Source organism: Dunckerocampus dactyliophorus, chromosome 2 (genome assembly GCF_027744805.1).
Source record: "Dunckerocampus dactyliophorus isolate RoL2022-P2 chromosome 2, RoL_Ddac_1.1, whole genome shotgun sequence".
In the NCBI taxonomy this organism is placed as follows: domain Eukaryota; kingdom Metazoa; phylum Chordata; class Actinopteri; order Syngnathiformes; family Syngnathidae; genus Dunckerocampus; species Dunckerocampus dactyliophorus.
The window spans coordinates 40947177-40968533 of NC_072820.1; the positions used below are offsets into that span (position 1 = coordinate 40947177).

General features: G+C 40.5%; 1 protein-coding gene across 3 annotated transcripts in view; it reads left to right on the top strand.

The window, feature by feature from the left end:
* snx29 (sorting nexin 29) overlaps nt 1-21357 on the top strand; it is a 202801-nt gene that overhangs the window by 153455 nt on the left and 27989 nt on the right. For all 3 annotated transcript variants that reach the window (XM_054755500.1, XM_054755509.1, XM_054755517.1), the window contains one exon: nt 10128-10268. In XM_054755500.1, coding sequence (XP_054611475.1) covers nt 10128-10268 — 141 coding nt within the window. The remainder of the gene's footprint in view (nt 1-10127; nt 10269-21357) is intronic.

Below are 21357 nucleotides of genomic sequence, written 5' to 3' on the forward strand. Positions count from 1 at the left end.
TGTCTGTAGAATTTCCCTCTAAACTGAAAATATGTAGTGTTAAGGCAAATTTCCAGTAATTGGCAGATGTGGTCAGCATTAAGTTTTGTTCTCCGATGCAGAGTTGAGTCCTCGAGCAGTCTCTTCCTCACCACCGAGACTGCTGCTGAGGTGGGGACAGATGTGAAAAGTGAAGTCACATCATAAGACACCAAAGTTTCCTCTGGCTCCAATCTGAGGTCTTTGATGCTCGCCACAAACCCTTTTGTGTTCTCTATATGATGATCAGTGTTGCCTACCAATGGGGATAAGACTGTTTTTACATATTTCGCTACATTGTACGTGGTAGAGTCAATGCTACAGACAATGGGTCTGAGGGGAAACCCTTCCTTGTGGATTTTTGGAAGGCCATAGATACATGGTGTAGCCTCCCCAGGGTATAACCTATGATACATCTGTCTGCCAATTAGTTCTTCCTTCTCTAACTTTTGGAGACAGTGTATGATTTCTTTCTTATACCTACTGGATGGGTCCCTTTTAAGTTGCTCATATGTGTTGGCATCACTAATTAGACTTGTTATTTTTTCTTCATAGTCCAATGTGTTGAGAACCACTGTGCATCTGCCCTTATCAGCTGGTAAGATGGTGATGCTCTCATCTTTCTGCAGAGCCGCTAATGCTTTCCTCTCACCTAACGTGATATTGGACGGTGGTGGTTTGGCACTACTGAGAAGGGCCGATATTCTCAGACGAAGGTCCCCTGCCTCTGTTCTAGAAAGGTTATTGTTCCTGATGGCCGATTCAGCTGCTGTGATATAGTCTACTGTGGGTATCGTTTTAGGAGTCACTGAGAAGTTGAGACCCTTGGTTAATACTGCCTTCTCTGTCTCCGAGAGGCTTCTGTCTGACAGATTTTTGATCCAATTTTCTTTAGTATTGGTCTGATTCCCCCCATCCTTAGTGTTTACGACAAGCTGTGGTCGATTTTCCAATAGAAGTTTCTTAGACTGCAAGGTAATTATAGGAAAGGACAGACAGCTACTTACAGAGGTCTTTAGAAAGGCCACACACACTGACCAATACCTGCTTTTTGAATCAAACCATCCACTACAACATAAACTAGGGGTTATTAGGACCCTCCAACATAGAGCGGAACAAATACCAACTAGTGCTGAGGGAAAGAAAAAGGAGACACAACATGTTCAGAGAGCGCTCTCAACCTGTGGGTACCCACGGTGGGCTTTTAACAAATGCCAAAAGAAGAGAGTAGGGAAAGAAACCCAAAAGCCCACAGAAGCAAAAAGGAGAGGAGTGGTAGTCCCTTATGTAACGGGGGTCTCCGAAAAACTCCAGAGGATCTTATGGCAACACAAAATTCCTACCTATTTCAAACCAGTAAATACCCTGAGACAAAAATTAGTGCATCCTAAAGACAAGGCTCCAAACCAGAAACAGAGCAATGTGGTCTATTCCATCCACTGTAAAGATGAGGAATGCAAAGAGCACTACATTGGGGAAACTAAGCAAATGCTCCAAAAAAGGCTTTATCAACATCGCAGGGACAATGCTAGTGGTCCTCAATCAGCAGTACATCTACACCTTAAAGCTACCAATCACTCTTTTCAGGACAGCGAGGTAAAGATTTTGGCCAAAGAAAACAGATGGTTTGAAAGAGAAGTAAAGGAAGCTATTTTTGTCAAACAACAGAACCCATCATTGAATCGGAATGGTGGTTTGAGGTTTAATTTGGACCCTGTGTTCAGCAGGTTACTGAGACCAAAACCCACAGCTCTTAGTCTTGCAAATGAGGTGAAGGCAGGGCCGAGCCAGAACAATAGATGCTAACTAGCCAGTATCAGAGTCGTTCATACCCTATTCAGGGAGCGACACTTCCCTTTTATCGGAGGTGTTAATAACAGGATAGGATTATACCACTACTCCGCCCAGGCTTAGTGTAACGAACCAATAGGAGGAGGGTGTTGGCACACCAATTCCGCCCACTCTTACTGTATTTAAGGCCTAAGCTACCAGCACTTATTAGTTCGCTGACGAAGCTCTTCGGATGAGGAGCGAAACGTCCGACACCTTCTTCACAGAAGTACAGATGACGTCTCAAGAAGCCTTTTCCTCGATGGACAACTCCTGTACGACTGAGAGCCTACACAGACGCATTATTATGCATGCACATATTGACCACAATTAGTTTGAAAGCGATTTAAAATATAATAAAAATGTTTCACTGCGCTTTATTTTGGCAAGCATGGATCGGAACCACTTGTCTGCCTTCCTGGCACTTGCGCATACACGACACGTGTGTTGACTTTCACAAGAGAATGAACAATAGCCCGTAAATGTGTCGCCAATTGACGACAGCTTGCCTCATGCTAAGCCCACCAATGCCAGCGTGTGTGATTGCTCACGTTTCAATCTCATTCCACTTGCAGGCATTTTTGTTTACACATAATATGCCTGGCTGGCGGCATCTAGCTAGCTCGGAGCTACAAGTGTCTTATTACGTTCATGGGATACATCGATCAACATCACAGCTTACTTTTTGAAAGTCACTTAACAGTCTTCCTCTCTTGTTATCGTTATAATACTTATGGCTTGTCTTCAAAACACGACTTGTGTGTGGAAGTTGTGCAACAGAAACACGTTGTGTGTTCAGCTATAGACAGCGATGCTATCACAGGGGTCTCCTACAGGTAGCTCACCAGCTGATGTTGAGTAATTCGTGAACAAAAATGCCCGAAAGTGGAATGATATTGAAACGTGAGCGATCACACACGCTGGCATAGACGGGCTTAGCCTGTGACAAGCTGTCATCAATTGACTGCACATTTTACGGGCTAATGGTCATTCTCCAGATCATAACAAAGTGAAAGGTAACACGAGACGTGTCACGTATGTCTGGTCAGACATACGCAAGTGCCAGCAAGACAGACAGGCGATGCAGCTTTTCTCAGGTTGCAGAAACGAGTAAGGCCCAAAGAGAGCGGTAATTAATAACATTCCCTCTTAAAGACAGCGGTAATTAATAACATTCCCTCTTAATCAGGCAAATCATCGGTCTCGTAGTGCAAAACAGCTAAGTGAATCACACAGAAATCACTGTGTTGTCTTATTGCAGCAAAACCAAGTGCACCACATGGGGATTAGGGTGTCACATAGCCTCCTCGGTTCAGAATTTTGGTATCCAGAGAGTCTGACTGGAATCCCTCCAATCACTACAGACGGCAATAAAAGACCAGCTATCTGCAAGTAATGGCATTCATCTGAGAAATTCTAGAGAAGTTATTGCTCTGTATTTGTCTGCTTTATTCTACCAAACAAAAGCCTTTTATTCAATTGTTTGTAAGTCATTTCATTCTGATTTGGATTGTTGTGGCTCGGCATTGTACTGAAGTAGACATTCTTCTAACCAGCGCTGACAAAACCAGAATTTAAAACTTGTTTTTTTTTTTTTTTTTGCTTCCATTAACAGAGAGGATGACCTATTTCCTCTATACACCATCAAACCAGTAAAAAGAATGTTATGAAGGGATAGTATCAAGAAATGTTTTTGTCAGAGATGAATAGAGATAATTAGTCTTAGGAAACTCCTTCTCCCAGTATACTCTTAGTTTGAGGTGCTGCATTTCAAACAACAGCAGCTCCACAACAACAGCTGTTTCATGTTTCACATTTTACAGACATGGAAAAAAAAATACAGACGGTCTTGTCAATATGCACAACACATGCACATGTTCTCCCAATGGGGAATGTTGGAGGAGCCACAAAATATAGTGAAGAGTTATTCCGCCTTAAATAAAACTAAACGTAGATAACAAGCATTATACAGGAGATGAATCCATTTTTCCCATAAGAAATAATGCAAATCCAATTATTCTGTTCCGGAAACCCAAAAATGTTAATATAACAGCATTATAGTTCTACATGCAGAAAGCAAATTGAAATACACTTGAATGATGTAATAATTGAACATTTAAGGGTTGAAGACTCAATTGTTCACGGTCAAGATGTGGGGAGAAGGCGTGGTGGACCCAAGTGCAATAATTTGGAAACTCAGGATACAAAAATACAAAATTTGAGATGTCCAAAACACAAAAAAAAACATACGAGGAGCTACAAAACTAAGGCTGTTCTGGCATAGACTGAACACGACGACAAATGACGATCCGACCAAGACAAGACAGAAAACTGGGAAATAAATGCGAACTAGTTGACCAACAAGACACACGTGGGCTAGACACAAGAGGGAGTAGAGAGCTGATTGGAGGAAATACAGGGGTCACGGCAAGACACAGGATCCAGTCATGACCGAAACAAGGCCACATGGAACACAGAAAGCACAGGCACATGGCAGTTAGTCCTTTAATTCAATAGTGTTTCCCACTTTTTTATGCCGGCACTCACAACTTTCTATGACTCCATTCTGGGTTACTTTACATCCGTGATCATAAAAAGCAGAGACTTGTGGCGTAACTGTTAGCAAAGAAGGAAAGAGTCAACCGGTGACGATGCCACAGATGGGAGACGGCGCTGAGGGACAATGACGTCCGGCTCACAGTATTGTATTTGTATAGTATACAAACAGTATTGTTGGTCATGCTGTGGAATGAAAAAAGGAAATTCAGCAATACTTAGGTTGCATTATTTTTAAAGCTTTAAAGACCTATTTTCATAACCATATTCAATCCCAAAAATTCATGTTTGTAACAAAAGCTTATTATTGAAAAAACAAGAAAAACTATTGGATCGAAAAGACTATAAAAAAAATCGGATCGGATCAAAAGCCAAAAATTGTGCATCAGGACATCCTTATTACGAACATAGTTGGACACAAGCAGCGTATTAATAACATGACAAGACATGTACACGAAACGAGGCAAATTTCGACATAAGCTGTACGCAAACTAATCTTCCGCTGTATCTTGTTCTTGTATGTTCAGTTGAATTAACCAGCTTTACAGTTTTTCATTATAAAATTGAATGCGTTTCAGCTCAATAGCAGCATATTTTAGCATTCACATAAAATTCCTGAGAAAAAAGTGCATTCTCAGCTAGAATGTTTGCAATTACACAAACATTCAGCAACAAGAAACAAAGTGTCCTGTCATGATGATTGGGGGTGGGGCGACAGACACACTGAGCGTGTCATGGCGAATCATCAGACTTTTACCGCATATAACAAAAATATTTTGCAGATATGCGAGGCGTGTACTCAATAGGCATGGGCCGGTGAAGGGAAAAGGTATGAAAAGGCCACGGTTTCAAAACCGCTAAAATTATGTGTCATACCGTTTGTACGATATGAGAGAAAGTGGCGGTCACTACACGGAAGTACTTTGTCTCGTTCTATGTTATTCCTCGCAGTAGGAACTGGGCTTCGATGTGTTGACAAAAGTCGTTAGCCTCCTTGTTAGCATTGAGCGGCGCTTGTACGGCCGCGCTGTTGTCAGTCGACATCAATTTGAGGGTCACCAAATGTGGAGATGTGATTCAGAACGAGACGGGAGTGGAGGATAAGTGGTATAACCCGTTTATTCTCCACTGAACAACAAGCAACAACCGCTTAACGTCTCAGTTGCTAACAACAATCAGGTGACCCGGAAACAGAAGTTTGAAGTTTAAAAGTTCATGTAACAAAAAATTATTATAATATAGTTTAAAAAATACAAAACAGCAAACACATAAGCAAAGTGCAACCAAAAACTACCGGGCCTAGCCACGGGAAAAAAGGCAAGAGAAAACTAGACAAAAAGCACTGCTACCACGGAACTAGCAGGAGAAGAATACAAAATGAAAATCAGTGCTGAAAACCAAGCAGGAAAAATGCGGGTACTTACAAGGTAGCTGCCGGGAACAAAACACAAAGTACAACACAAAACGCCACTGCTTGAAGTAGCCTTAGTAGCTTCTACTTGGACATTAGCACCAAAGCAGCTGGTGGAAAAATAGGACACACAAGGACAGAGGTCGGTTGAATTGCAAGTTTTATAGTGTGTGTAAAGCGCGTAATGTGCGGTTCCAAACCTGCCTCCACACAGCTGCTTCCATATTACGTGTATTATCATTCACAGTAGCGATGCGTTAATTCAGTCTGATAGACTTCTGGCTGCCCTATTCCTGTGAGACATATTCTCTGTAAAGGACAAATATTGTCACTTTCGTGCATCATTTCCTGATGAACATGCATACCAGATTTTGTGTCAATTGGACTCACTGGTGGCGGACCAATTATAAATAAAGAAGCATAGCTTGAGCCACGGTGAAGTACAAGGCATTAATACAACATAAATGCCAATAATATGTAGTAATAATAATATAATCAGAGGGGATTATGTCGGCATAAGCATTCAAATCTAAGTCCTTGAACTGAAATCTTGTCATATCTTAACATTGTCTGGACGTGTGTGTTTGGGAGTCTGATGCTATAGCAACGAGACATTTAGGACAGCTTACAAAACTACCGCCTTTTAATGACTGTCCAAAATGTCATTTGTCATCTGTCATTTTCACTTTTTTGTGCTTTGTAGAGGATCGCGCACACTGACAGATGAGTGAGAAAAGCACCAGTCGCCTCAAAAGAAGGAATGAAGCCATTATGTGCTTTTTCTCATGTCAGTCAAAAAAAAAAAAATGACAGCATGAATGCAGAAAGTACTGAGACTTAAGCAGAGCTGCAGATTCTTACATTGTATCAAACTGACAGCTAGCCACACAGCTAGTGTCCTACCATGTTATTGCACAGTTGATGGATTTACACTGCGGGTTTGATTGATCTCAACGTAAATGGAGTCTGGAGATGCCATTGAAGAATATTCAATTTCTTTGCTTTCAAAAAAATTGTTTTATTCCAAATTCTTTGTGACGGCGTCCTGAGGGAAAATCGTAAAAAGTCAATCGACGTCCAGATATGTCTGTATATAACTGAGACAACGCTTATGGCTGAAAGGGTTTCAGATATTTTCACTTCTGCTCCACTTCATGCTTTACATCTCAGTGGGACTGTTTGTTGCATGGTTACAGTGTGCAGCCCTGCATTCACAGTATTTATGCACAGTCAACTTACATTGACCCCTTGTTAGTGCAGCGTTACAGAGTAATGTGTGTAGAATTGATTTTGTTCTGCTTATGTAAGTTTTTCCCAGACAGTAATTGCAATTAAAACAACTGTTACATAGTCAATCGTAACCAGTAACCTTTAGAACTTCTCTCTCTGAATGGTCTCCTTCGACAAGTGCAATTCTGCCATAGTGGAGGTCTGTGTGGATGTACTGTAGCTCAGCTTTCCGTAGCTGGCAGCACCTCTGCTGGTTGAAGCCAAGTAGTGCACTCTTGTTTTTCTTCAACAGCTTCCAGAAACAACAAATGGATTATCATGCCCATCCATATGCAACATGATATTTTATGCACTGCTTGTTTCATGTTTGAAGACTGTTGTGTTGTTAAGCACATCCAGTCAATCTCCTCTATAGCTTCTCACCATGTGTGTGTCGCTTCAAATGGAAATTAAACTTCGACAATTGGGGGAGCCTGGGACCTAATCATGCCTCATGCATGTTCGGTTTAAAATCCTCTTGTTGGAATTACTGTCATAAATGTAAACTGCCTTAGAAGCACATAGCAAATACACAACATCTGATTGCATGAGAGCCTCAAGCCTTCCCCTCATTGGTGATGAAATCTTCTAATATCCCTCGCCCATTGTGGGCTGCTGAGGAGTGATACACATCGAACAGGCTGTTATGTGTGCACACCACTGACGTGTAAAACGGGGTTGAAAGGGACATCAGTGTTACATCAGGGCTGCGTTCAAGACAGTATGCTCTGGTGGCTGTATGAAAGCATTTAGTATGAAAGACTTCAAAATCACAGTTTTCGGCCTGTAAGTAAAAAAAAAATAAATAAAAAAATTTAAGCAAACTGTATTTTTTTGTCTAAATTAAGCATTTTCAAGCATAAAAATGCTAATTGAACTTAGATACAAATATAAGGCATTGAGAAGACACAATCAAAGATGTGATAAGATGCAATGATTAAAATTTGTAAATGATGAAATAGCATTTTATATATATGCATATCCATTTTGGAAATATGGATCATCATTTTATTAAAAAATAACATCCAGTTAGAAATTCTACAGTTTTTGCATGTTTATGTTGTTTTCTTTCATTGTGTTTTGGGGAGTGGCAACCCCGTTCCACTTTGTTTGATGGCCCGCGAACGCTCCATAGTTGTGTGAGTGTGCTAACCTTTCCCCGACGGTGCACAGATAGACTACTATACTGTATTTTTCACCTCATATTTGGTTCCAAATGCTGATACTGAAGTCATGGAAAAAAATGATTAGACCACCGTTGTTTCTTCAGTTTCTTGTTCATTTTAATGCCTGATACAACTAAAGGTACCTTTGTTTGGACAAATAGAGCAATGACAACAAAAATACCGTAGCTCATAAGAATTAAATTGTTTGGCAGTACAATGCTATAGCTATTCATGTAAGAACTTGCGTGATTTGGGTTTTATCAAGAACTTGCGTGATTTGGGTTTTATCAAGAAAACAAGATACAAGAGATACAAGAGAGTTTTATTGTCATGTGCATAGTAAAACAGCAGTTATACCATGCAATGAAAATCTTATTCTGTTCATTCTCCCAAGAAAAGAAATAAAACAAATGAAAGAATAAGAACATAAGAAACATAAACACATACCATGGGATTTGCTAGATATCATCCCTTTAAATTAAATTCTTATGAGCTATATTTGTTATCATCATTGTATTTGTCCAAACAAATGTACCTTTAGTTGTACCAGATGTTAAATTGGATCAGTAAACTGAAGAAACAATGTGTCACGGGTAGGTAAGGCGTGGTTCAGGATCCCGAACGCAGAGGCAGGAGGCAGGTAGGACTGTACCGAATTTATTCTGTTCCACAAGGCGACGGTGACAACAAAAAGCTCCACCATGGAAAAGACAATACTAAACAATGCCGGCTGAAGGGAGGTGCTGCTGAACGCTCATGAAAAACTGAAACTTCACAGGTCGAAGGGTAGCACACAGACGAAGCATGGAGTTGAGAGGAATAATCCGGCGTTCCCCAGCTGTCAGCAGTCAGGCTAAGTAGTGGGCGTCGGCAATCAAGCTCAGGTGCGTTCAGCAGCTCCGCCTCCATCCAGGAACATAGGATCTGGATAGAAAGCAAACAAAAGGGAGACGGGGGCACCAAGCAAGGGCACGTGGAACGTGACACAATGTGCTCTAATCATTTTTCCATGATTGGGGGAATGCATAACGGGATTGATGACCTTGTAGAATGCTAATGTGCATATTTGTTCGGTGCACAACCTCAACTTAATTCATGCCAGCACACTACCTGTCGCTAGCACACGTCAAACAGCGATGCTGTAATCTTCTCTCTGAAAAACAAACTCCAGGCTCGTACTGGTGGATGGTGAGTCTGTATTCATTTTGTGCTTTTAATTTGATGTTGTTCCCATCTTAGTTTTACACTAATAATAATAATCAATAAGATACATTTAGATCTCTCTAATGTACTTATGTATAATTTTTTAGATTTGCAAATGCATAGTCAACATGGTCAATTACGAATTCAATTAATTCATTATAAGAATTATACAGCATAAATGTTTAATGTTTTTTTTCAAGTTTGAAAGTCATAGTCAGTTGGGGACTAATATTGGTCACGATACATACTTTATACTGTTCAGAACCCTTGGCCTTTTGAAATTGAATTGAAAAAAGCAGTTCAGCTCTTTCTCCCTCTTCTATAAAAAACGCAGCCCATCTTTTCTTTTTTTGGGGGGGCTGATAGGCTCATCTTCTCCCCTCTCTCCAATCCCTCTCTCTTTTGTGAGTGTGAATAAAGCAGCTAATGGCGCATGGAAATGGTGGCAGCGCTGTCACATCTAAAGACAGACTCTATCTCTGTATGGCATTATGTTAGTGAAAATACACATTTACCAGGATGACAGTAAGCTTTTTGCTCCTGTTTTTGCAAGGCTATCTGAAGGCTTAATGATGAGTATATTACCACCGGAAAAAAATAAAAGGTTATTCCACACATCAGTTTATATCAAGGTGGTTTTTAGTTTTACTTATCCTATGTTGTTTTTTTTGTAGGTTTATATCCGCATCCTGGACAACGAGTGGAATGTGTACAGACGCTACACCGAGTTTAGGGAGCTTCACAATCGCCTGAGGTCCCAGTTTCCACAGGTGGACACGTTCAACTTCCCACCAAAGAAGGCTATTGGGAACAAGGTGAGTAACCCTTTTCTGGAGCCGTAACAGGTGAAGAAAATTTACTTTGTGTACCTTTTTTTTCACACTTGAATCTGAACTGATTTTATTAGTGGATAGTCTTGTTGAACAATTTTTATGTCACACTTATCGAATGTAATGTATATCCTCACGCCACAAAGTACGTTTGGCCTGTGGCTGTTTTTTTAATTGGCCCGCAATACAATCTAAAAATATAATGTAACAGGAAAACTAAAAAGAAAAAAAATGGAAAAATCTGTCAAAATATTAAGAGAAAACATTGCAAATTTACGAGAATAATGTTGGAGTATTATGAGGAAAAATAAGGTAAAAAATAAAGAACAATAAATAATTAAAGTTGTGATATTTGGAAAATTAGGTTGAGGAAAAAGTTCTAATATTGTGGGAATAGTCATCATTTTGAGAAGAAAATTTACAGGAAGAAAGTTCAAATACTTGGAAAATAAAAAAAAATATATACCAGAAATGGGGAAAAAACAGCTTTAATTTTACAAGAATAAAGTCCATAATTTTATGAGAGAGAAATCCATATAATGAGAATAACTCATCGTTTTACGAAAATAGAAAAGAGAACAGGTGAGTTGAGTTGAGTTGAAATATTAAAGAAAAAATGTAATTTTTTGAAAAGTTAATGATATGAGAGGCAAACAAGACAAAATGAAGTTGTCAATTTTGGAAAATTAGGATGGGGGGAAAAGATAATATTATGGCTATAAAGACCCAAAAATTTATGAAGATTAGTCAAGAAAGAATGAAATATTGGGCCTTTTTTCTTGTATGTTCAAGTTCATACTAATTGGCTTTTTCACCTATATCACAAAGCTTAGATGCAGTTTTGTTCTTGAAAAATCTACGCGTTGCTTTACAAAATACGGTATTAAAGCAGCCATTGCATCCTTTCATTTTTCACTATGTGGCCCTCGCTGGCAAACGTTTGGACACCCCTGACTTAAATCATACGTACCCACTATATGGCAAGTATAAATCATATGTACCCACTATATGGCAAGTATAAATCATATATACCCACTATATGGCAAGTAAAATTAAGTTTATACAAAATTCAGGGACTGGGATGCTAATAGTCAGGTGTTTGTCCAACATCCAGTTGGCAGGTGGTTAAGAGTTGACATGAACACTACACTTTGGTAGGTGCTGCTGTTTCGGTTAGCAACACGGCATACATGAGCTCCAAATTTTAATGTCTGTGTGTGAAGACCAGTGTTGATAAACTGAGGTAATCACAATACCACCCATTTCTTTGCTCATCCATTTATTTTTTCAAATGGCTGGTTAAGCTGGTGATTGATAGAGAGAAGGAACCTCTATTTGAAATACCATACCCGGTATCCTCAACACTGGGAGTATGCCCAGCGAGTACATTGTGGTCTTCTATCGCCATGCATTCCCAGATATCTTAACTTTCAATGTATCCAGTGAAGTACACTGAAGTCATTCTTTAAAGTTTATATACCCATAGGATGGAAAAAAGCCTTTAGACTCAAGATAACGTGATTTGTTGCTGGAGCTTTGGGAATTAAGGGGAAATAGTTTCACCATGAGTAATAAAATATGTAATAAGTGAATGCCATGGAAGTAATCCTGGCTTGTATCCGCATGTAACGCTATGCCAAAGAAGCTCAGGAGATTTATCACACTCCAGCGCTTTATGTCATTAAAAAGATTGCAAGTTGTGAAAATTTACATGCACCTCAATGAAACAATGATCTATAAAAAGTGTAAATCTGCACAAAGCAGGTGGTTGTAAAGGTGAGTTATATTTGTGGCTACTCATTTTTCTTGAGGTTTTTATAGTTTATTTGCAGTATGACTCGCACATACACACTCATCATAGGGGCAGTTCACATGGTCCTTCACCTCCTTCAGCAGAATGGCCATGCTCCTGTTCCAGCCTTTCTCTTCTCTTCGTCCTTTTATGCTGTCCTCCCCTGACTCCCTCCAACCTTAATTTGGTTCTGACCTGGATGCTTTGGTTGGATGGGTTTGAGGCCACCATAGCCGAAAGCTGTGGTCAATCTTGCCACCTTCAAAGACGCTGCACTTTCATGGCTGGAAACCAAACTAAATGCTGAGATAAGCATGCGTGTCCGCAGTGTATTGCGTATGTATTTTTTTTCTTCAATGTGTGTGTCTGTGTGAAGATGTCTGGGAGTGCAAATGTCTATCCAGGGACCTAGACGGCTACTGTCATTGTGTCCTTGAAAGCCCTCCTAAAACCCATTACACAGGAGGTTTGTGTGAATTATTGGTTTGCAACATCCCTTGAAAGTCAGCAATCTTGGCAGAGAAAGCCAACTTGCATTTATCACTCTCAGGCCACATTTCAAAGAAGGAATGCTACCTGCTTCTGGACAGAATAAGCGAAGCCAAATGGTGGAACACGCAGAAAATGTACTTTCTGTTGACTTAATTTTGACTGGATATTGATCAAACGATCATCACCAATCTGTTCTATGATCTCAGACTCCTTGCCCTCGTATAATTAAATGGTCAAATGCGAGTTATCACTTCCCCTTATTTAAATTTTAATTCTAAAATTTTTTCCAAAAGGTTGTTATACAGTATATACCCCTACTCTTACCCCTACCCTCTACTTTTACTGTAATTACTAAGAACATTAAGCAACATTTAATACAGTTTACCGTTTGAATGCTCACATCCTTGTGATGAAAAACATCAGTCTCAGCTTCATACCTAAAACTGCTGCATTCTCCGCGCTGTGCTGCTGTCAAGAGCGTCTGGCTGTTGTCGCGTGTCTACGTTGTGACTGTGGAAAAGGTTGACACTTTCAGTAGTTTTGATAAAAACTGTTTGTTGTCCTCTTGCCTTCTCCTCTTCTCCACTCCACTGGCGTAACGCCACTTCATTTCTCTCCAAACAAGTTTGCTTTGCTCCCGTTTTCCACAATCAATTATCACATGTGAAGTAACATGGAATAGTTACTGTAACATGGAATAGTTAATTGCATGACAATGGAGCAGTTGAAACAATCATCATAGATTATGCATTTTAATTTAGTTTTTTGAATTAAGACTAAAACAGTAACAGGTACTTTTTAATCAAAAAAAAAAATCTAAAGTTTTTATGAGACGTTTGGGGCCCCTGGAAACCTCGGGGCCCTAGGCAATTGCCTGTGTTTTGCCTCATGATAAGTCTGCCCCTGCATACGTGTAAGCCAGCATCGTTGGCAAAGATGACAAAGGAATCTGCCCATGTGGAATTAAACTCTTATTTTCTTTTGAGGTGCTTCATTTTTGGCATTCATTATTATTTTACCGCGGGGGAAAACAGACATCTCCACAGTAATCCACTGCGCACAGGCAGACACACATCGGCTTCCCCTCCCTTTTCCATGCTCATCCAATCACCAGTCAGAACTCACCCAGGATGCATTGACAAATTTGCATTTTCCAGACTTTGGTGTTAAAAAAAATAGTCAAGCTCTGTGAAGGGAACCACAAAAGAGCTGCAGGTTGCTGGCCCCTGTTCTAGACAGTCAGCTGCCATACCCTTATGTTCTACCACAGTGTTGTTCTTCAGCTTCTATTTCTTTGCACAGATTGTCAGTCTGCTGTCTAGTCACGTTAATGCTTTCAGTGCTGTGCTTTTGAGTTTATTTGCTGATTTATCTGCTGTGTATAATTTTGTTGGTAAACAAGCCTCCCTCCACTTCCTCCTGCTGTTTTGCGTGAGAATCCAGTACCTCCCAAAATGCTAAAGTGTGAGTCTATATTATGTCTTGTTTATGTCTTATATGTCACTTTCTCTTATTATGTGGTGTGTGTGTGTAAATTTCACAGAAATGTATTTACCACGGTCGGGTCTGGAACCACTTAACCCGATAAACGAGCCATTACTATATAGAACATCCTGTTAATATCAGAATAACTGGTAGTATAGATTGCAGTCATGTTTCTTAGCTGTTGGACAGTTGTTTGATAATGGTTCTTCAAATTAGTATCCTAACTCCTCCTCTGTTTGCTAACTTGTCCATCCTTTTGAGACGCTTACTTTTGTGTGAGTCACAGCTGCATCTCCTGAGGTCACTGGTGTGTGTGTGTGTGTGTGTGTGTGTGTGTGTGAGAGAGACAAAGAACTTTTTTGAGGAGTAAGCAAGAGTAGAGTATAAATCTTGAGAGTCCAGATATAATAATAGCAGATTTTTGTCTAGGGGAAAAATACTGTCTTACAAAACGGTATTATTAGTAGAATTATACGTACAGTATGTATATATACAGTTGTCTGCAGTCCTCAAAACTATTCATACCCTTGTTAATATTTGAGTTTTTTTGTGATGAAATGAATGCATTTTGTCAACTTTGTTCATGATTTATATGTGACCAACAAGCGAAAGAATAACAACAATGCACAATTTAAGAGATTAATTTTAGGGGTATTTTTATTCATGGATTTAAAAAAAAATGCCGTGTTCAAAATCATTCATACCCTACGTTCCCTGGGATCTTGCTGGGATCTTGCTACAGATCACCTCTAGCAAAGGTCAGGCGAGCCTCCAGATGTTTCTTCTTGAGCAGCGGCGTCTTCCAAGGCAAGACTCGCTCAATGGTGGACCCTGACACCTTCGTCCTTGCCTGGTCAATCGTTTCAAGTAGGGCCTTGGTTGTAGTCCTTCCTTGCCCGTGATCAAGTGATCCTTGATGAAAACGTGAAGGAACCTCCTGAGAAACTCCAGCTCGGCCACAACCGGAAGTACCAGCGAGACAATGATCCAAAACATACCACCAAGGTGGTGAAGAAATGGTTCAAGGTCAATGAACGTCAACGTCCTAGAATGGCCAAGTTAGAGTCCTGACCTGAATCCGAACGAGAACTTGTGGTGAGACTTGAAGGCCAGAGTGATGGCTAGGAAACCGACCAACCTGACCCAGCTTGAGCCTTTCGGAAGCCTTAGGAAGAATGGGACAAAATCCCACAGGAGACATAAAGGAAGCTATCGCTATCAACAAAGGCTATGCTATCGACTATGAAAGACATTGGATTCAGTAAACCTAGTGGATGAATAATTTTGAACATGACATTTAAAAAAAAAGTCATGAATAAAGTACCCCTGAAATAATTGTTGTTTTTCTTCCACATATAAATCACTAACAAACATGACAAAATGCATTCATTTCATCACAAAAATCAAAATTCTCAAATATTAACAAGGGTATGAATAATTTTGAGGACAACTGCATATATTGTTATTTTTATTGGCTGCCATCTGTGGATCACTTTGACAATTATTTAGTCATGAGTTCTAATAATTAGTTTTCAAAGTAAATACACTGTTGGAAGAGACCTGCTCCTCGACTACAAATTTTTATTAATGAAACGAACCCTGGGAGCTGCTTTGTTTGACCTTCCTATGAGTCCTTGATACTTTGGTCCTTGTACTTCAGCTCTTACGTTATTTGCAATTGCCCCCAGCCCAACCACCCCCCCCCTCCAACCCCCCACCCCCGCCCACACACACACACACACACACACCCAACCGTTAGGCCTTCAAGTGCCATAATTGTAAAAAAAAAAAAAGCAGAACAAAAGTGTTAAGGCCAGAAATTCAAGCAATATTAACATAACTTAGTAATTAAAATGCAGTATTACCCATCACCAAGAAAACACTGGCACTTTTTTCTACCTAAATGAATTACAAATATGTTACAATATGTTGTAATGATGATGATGATGATGATAATGATCATAAATTACAGTATAATACTTTTCTGTCACCCCTTTCTAGATGAAAACACTTCTACCCACCGCTTTAGATTAAAGTGTAGGTTTTTCAGCTTTAATACAAAAATATTACCTTCAATTATACAAAAAAATATACGCTGGCCACAACATTCGGGACGCCTAATGTTGTATCCAAGCGTTGCATACTATTGTACAGAATGCTAAAAGTTAACCCCTTGTGCCCATTCCTGCCTTTTCTCTCTCCACTGCAGTTAAAAGGGATGCATAAGCCCACCGAAAGGCAGTCACACAATTATGCACAATTATGCAAATGATTCACAAATATAATGTCAGGCAACTGAGAAGGGAAGAGCGAAATGTTTTATATGCGCTGAATATCTGGACAATATTTGGTGTGCATGAATGTGGATACACTACACACACGTCAATGCAGATCAGGCGGCTGCAAAAACACGCATCGTCGCTAAATCGATTACATGCTGAGGATTCTCACTATTTCATCATGTCTGTTGACACACGCACACTTCCCGTGATGAGTGACAGCATGGGGAGAGACACAGCTGAACTTGTCAAAGAGCATCTTCTATGCATCAAGTCACACGGAGTACCATAGAAACATGTCGTACACCTGCAACCACTGCGTGCACGCATACACACACACACAGCTTATCTACGCTAACACTCGACCAGCTTTCTGGGTGTGTTGCACACTGCTGCCCTGTGATCCGGCTCGTTCTGTTAATCTCCTGCTTTGTGCGGTGTCAGGAATCATCAAGAACTTATTGGGAATGTGAATCACAAAGTGGATGTTGGCTTGACTCCTGCACACTCCACGTGACTTGACCTGTTACATGTGAGAAATAATTGAATGCCAACTTGCCCAACCTTTAAAACTGCATTCACACTTGTTGTTCAGTATTCTGCTCAAGACTAAAGTTTAAAAAAAAACAAAACATTATCTTGGTGACCAAAAGATGCATATTAAAAATAGACTTTGAGTGAGCATAAAGGGGGAGTTACATCTCGACGTACGTGCTCCTACGTGCAAAAATGGGGAAAACCCGCACATTGCCCGCACGGATTTTCAAACCTGCAGACAGCACGCGAAGCCCGTTGGAAGAAAATTGGGATGCAAAATATTTTCTGTGGCAAGCACGTCACGAATCACTTGCTCCATAAGTATGACACACTTGCAACCCCTCTGTGTTTTCCACCAGCTCAGATTTCACAAAAAGCTTCCAAAATATACTTTGCAGATCCACTGAGCCCACACAAGGGGGACGTGAAGGTACAGAGAGAGAGAGAGAGAGCCCTTTTGACACATTTTGGGACTTTTGCATCTTGTAGTCGGGTCAATACGGTACTTTGCTTCAAAGTTTTGTTAGTACTCATGTACAGATTGTACTCACAATTTATATAAAAACTCTGTCTCACTCTCCCGTTTTTTTCTATATTTTGCTATTTTATTGTTCATTTTGGACATTCAACACACTCACGCAGTACATTACAACAGAGAGACACTTTTGAACATTGGCAGGGTGCATCATGAACTTTCATTCAGCTTCACAGACTTTGGCTTTCTTCTGCACCGGGAGAACGCGGCAGCCTGCGGGCCTGGTGAGCTGAATACCCGGTGAGCAAAGCATCCGAGGCGGAAAGGAGGCAAGAGTGGCGGCCTGCATGCTAGGCTAAAAGCTAGAGCGACTAGGCCACCGCTACCAAGCCTGCTGCTAGCCAACGTCCGCTCTCTTGAAAACAAGATGGACGAACTAAGAGCAAGGATTACAACTCAACGTAAGATCAGGGAATGCTGTGTGCTCACCTTCACAGAAACCTGGCTGACAGAGGATATACCGGACTCGGCAATCCAGTTGGAATCATTTGCTGCTTACCAGGGAGATCGGACTTTAGCGTCTGGTAAACAGAGGTGGCGGCGTCTGTGTTTACGTAAACAAACGGTGGTGCACAGACGTACAGACGATGGAAAAGCACTGCTCGCAGGACATTGAGCTGCTTATGGTAAAATGCAGACCTTTTTATTTGCCTCGTGAGTTTAGCGCTGTGTTTTTAACTGCTGTTTACATCCCACCACGAGCTAACACCGCTAGCGCATTAGGCCTCCTGCATGACATCGTTAATAAACACGAGACCAAACACCCAGACGCTGTATTTATTATATCTGGCGATTTCAACCACTGTAACCTCAGGACTGTTCTCCCCAAATATTACCAGCATGTGAGCTTTCCCACAAGGGAAAATAACATCCTGGATCAAGTCTACAGCAACATGAAAGGTGCTTTGAAGGTTGTTCCAAGACCCCACTTTGGAAAGGCTGACCACATCTCTATATTCCTTTATCCAAACTACAGACAACTCCTCAAGCAAGCTCCCCCTGTAAGTACAGCAGTTAAAGTGTGGAATGAAGAAACTGATCAAGTACTTCAGGACTGCTTTGGCTGCACAAACTGGGATGTGTTTAAAACTGCAGCGGGGAGGGAAGATTGTACTGTTGATTTGGATGAATACGCGTCTGCTGTTACTGGCTACATTAGCACATGCATAGAGACTGTTACCACCACCAAGTATTACAGAAAATACCCAAAAAATAACCGTGGATGAACTGTGATGTAAGGGCTAAGCTACGTGCTCTTTCGACTGCATTTGTCATGGGCACCGCTGATGACTACAAAAAGGCCAGATATGACCTGAGGAGGTCCATACGGGAGGCCAAAAGACAGTACAGACAGAAGCTGGAGGGCTACTATTCCACCTCAGACCCTCGGCACATGTGGGCGGGGCTCCAGCACATCACAGACTATCGACAGCAGAGTAGCGTAGCCACGTCCAGCCAAACCACACTTCCAGATGAGCTGAACGAGTTCTATGCCCGCTTTGACACCTGATGAGCAGAGAGGGTGGCTGGACTTGGGGAGCACACAGGACTCACCTCTCATGGTGACATCAGCTGATGTGCGCAGGGTTCTGAACAAAACAAATCCACGAAAAGCAGCAGGCCCAGACATCTCAGGACGTGCACTTCAGGTTTGCTCATCAGAGCTAGCTGATGTGCTTGCTGACATATTTAACCTGTCACTTGCACAAGCATCTGTACCGACCTGCTTTAAGTCCACCACCATAGTGCCCGTACCCAAGAAGAGCAACGTGACCTGCTTAAATGACTACTGCTCTATAGCACTCATTATGAAGTGCTTTGAAAGAATAGTCATGACCCACATCAAAAAGAGCATCCCGGCCACTGTGGACCCTCTACAGTTTGCATATCGCCAGAACCGGTCCACGGATGATGCAGTCAACACTGCCATCCACACAGCCCTTTCTCACCTACAGGGCCAGGACACACTTAATTTATTTGTATTTATCTGAATTAATGTTTCTTCTGTTGTTGTTGCTTAATTTATTGGTATTTGTTTCTTATGTTCTTATTCTTTTTCTTGTGTTTTCTTTCTTTTTTGGGAGAATGAACAGAATAAGAATTTCATTGCATAGTATACCTGTTTTACTGTGCATATGACAATAAAACTCTGAGTCTTGAACCTTAAAAATATATTTCATATAAATATGTGAATTACAGTAATGTAGGGGCGGCATGGCACAGGTGGTAGTCTCCCAACTTGAAGGTGGTGGGTTCGATCCCCCGTCCTCCTGTGATTGTGTCGTTGGGCAAGACACTGAACCCCCAGTTGCTCCTGATAGTGCGTCATCAGCAGGTAAATGTTCTAGCAGTGTCAAAATGCTTTGAGTGCTTAAGAGGTGGAAAAGCTCTAGTTTATCATAGTTTTCGTAGAGCATAGAAAACCTTTGTACGACCTTGTAAACACGGTTACATCATTAGAGCCCTCTAGACAATAAATAACACTCCTATAGTCACCTTTACTCTCGTTCACCTTTACTCTCGTATTACCCAATATAGACACCATCAGAGAAAATACGCCCTTTAAGACGTACTGTTAATAAGATTCATGCTCCTGTGTGTTGCAATAAATGTGATCTTGATGTGCGGATGACAGGAAGTGAGTTTTAGCTTGGAGTGGATACAGCCGTAACAGTAGCCTGTGTTGTTAGTATTATTATTATGTTATTATTGTGCCTGTTTTTGCGATAATTCAAACCTGCAATAAAAGACTGTTGTTCCGGTGATGAAGTCTTACTCTTTTGTGCCTCACCAAACATTACAGGAACATTACTGACATGTAGTGACCCGTGTTGAATACTGAATAGCGTCACGTTTTCAATGCATCTTCTGAATGCCTTATATGTGTATTTTAGGCAAAAAATTACTTTCTTAAAAATGCAAAATCCTCAACTCGTAATAGGTCATATTCAACCATGAAACAAGATGTTTTTTTTTTTTTCGATTGCACAATATGGTGTGATTGCACAATATGATAGCTTATACAGTAGAATATGTCGATCTTGTTCTCATAGCATTGATGTGTATTGTTAAGTTCTCTAATATAAAACATACTGAATATGACTCTAGCCTTTCTTTTTGTAACCTGCTTCACTGGCCGACCCTCATAGTGTCCTTCGCTTAAAAATTTACATTATTTCGACTCACTTTAAAGTTTCAGAATGTCCTATGTCCTTCAATAGCTTTGGTCATTCAAACTGGTGAAGACTAAATGATTCGTGCATTAGTGCATACAGTAAGTAGTAGAGATGTCTTGACCAGCACTTTTGGCCTTTGATCCCAATCCGATTTTTTTGGCCTCAGATCCAATCCAACTTTGAGTCCAATGTTATCCAATTTTATTATAAATTATGGAACTGAAAATGTTTTTAGCATGTAACTAAAGTAAACACAGTAACACATTTTTGTAAAGCTTAATTATTAAATTTTCAATTTACTATTATTGTCGTAAATCCCCTGAAATTCTTAGAGAATTAAAGGTCAGCTTCGCTTTAATATTTTAGAAAAATGGCCAAATCACACATGGACTTGGGGCAGTGTTGTAAACTGCAATGACAGTAATGACATGGGGCAAACATCAGAGCTCAATATGTCCGTGGTGAAAGTTACCATAAATTACGGACTATTGAGTGCACCTGAATATAAGCCGCACCCACCAAATACGTGGAATTATGTACTTAACGAAAAGTGTGAAATCACTATGTAAACTAATGTAAATAATTATGTCATATATTTTACATTCCTAAAGTAGCCACCCTTTGCTATTTTGATAACGCTGCAAACCCTTGGTGTTCTCTCAGTGAGCTTCATGAGGTAGTCACCTGAAATGGTTTTCATAGGTGTGCCTTGGCAGGGTTACTTAGTGGAATTTCTTGCCTTATTAATGTGGTTGGGACCATCAGTTGTGTTGTGTGT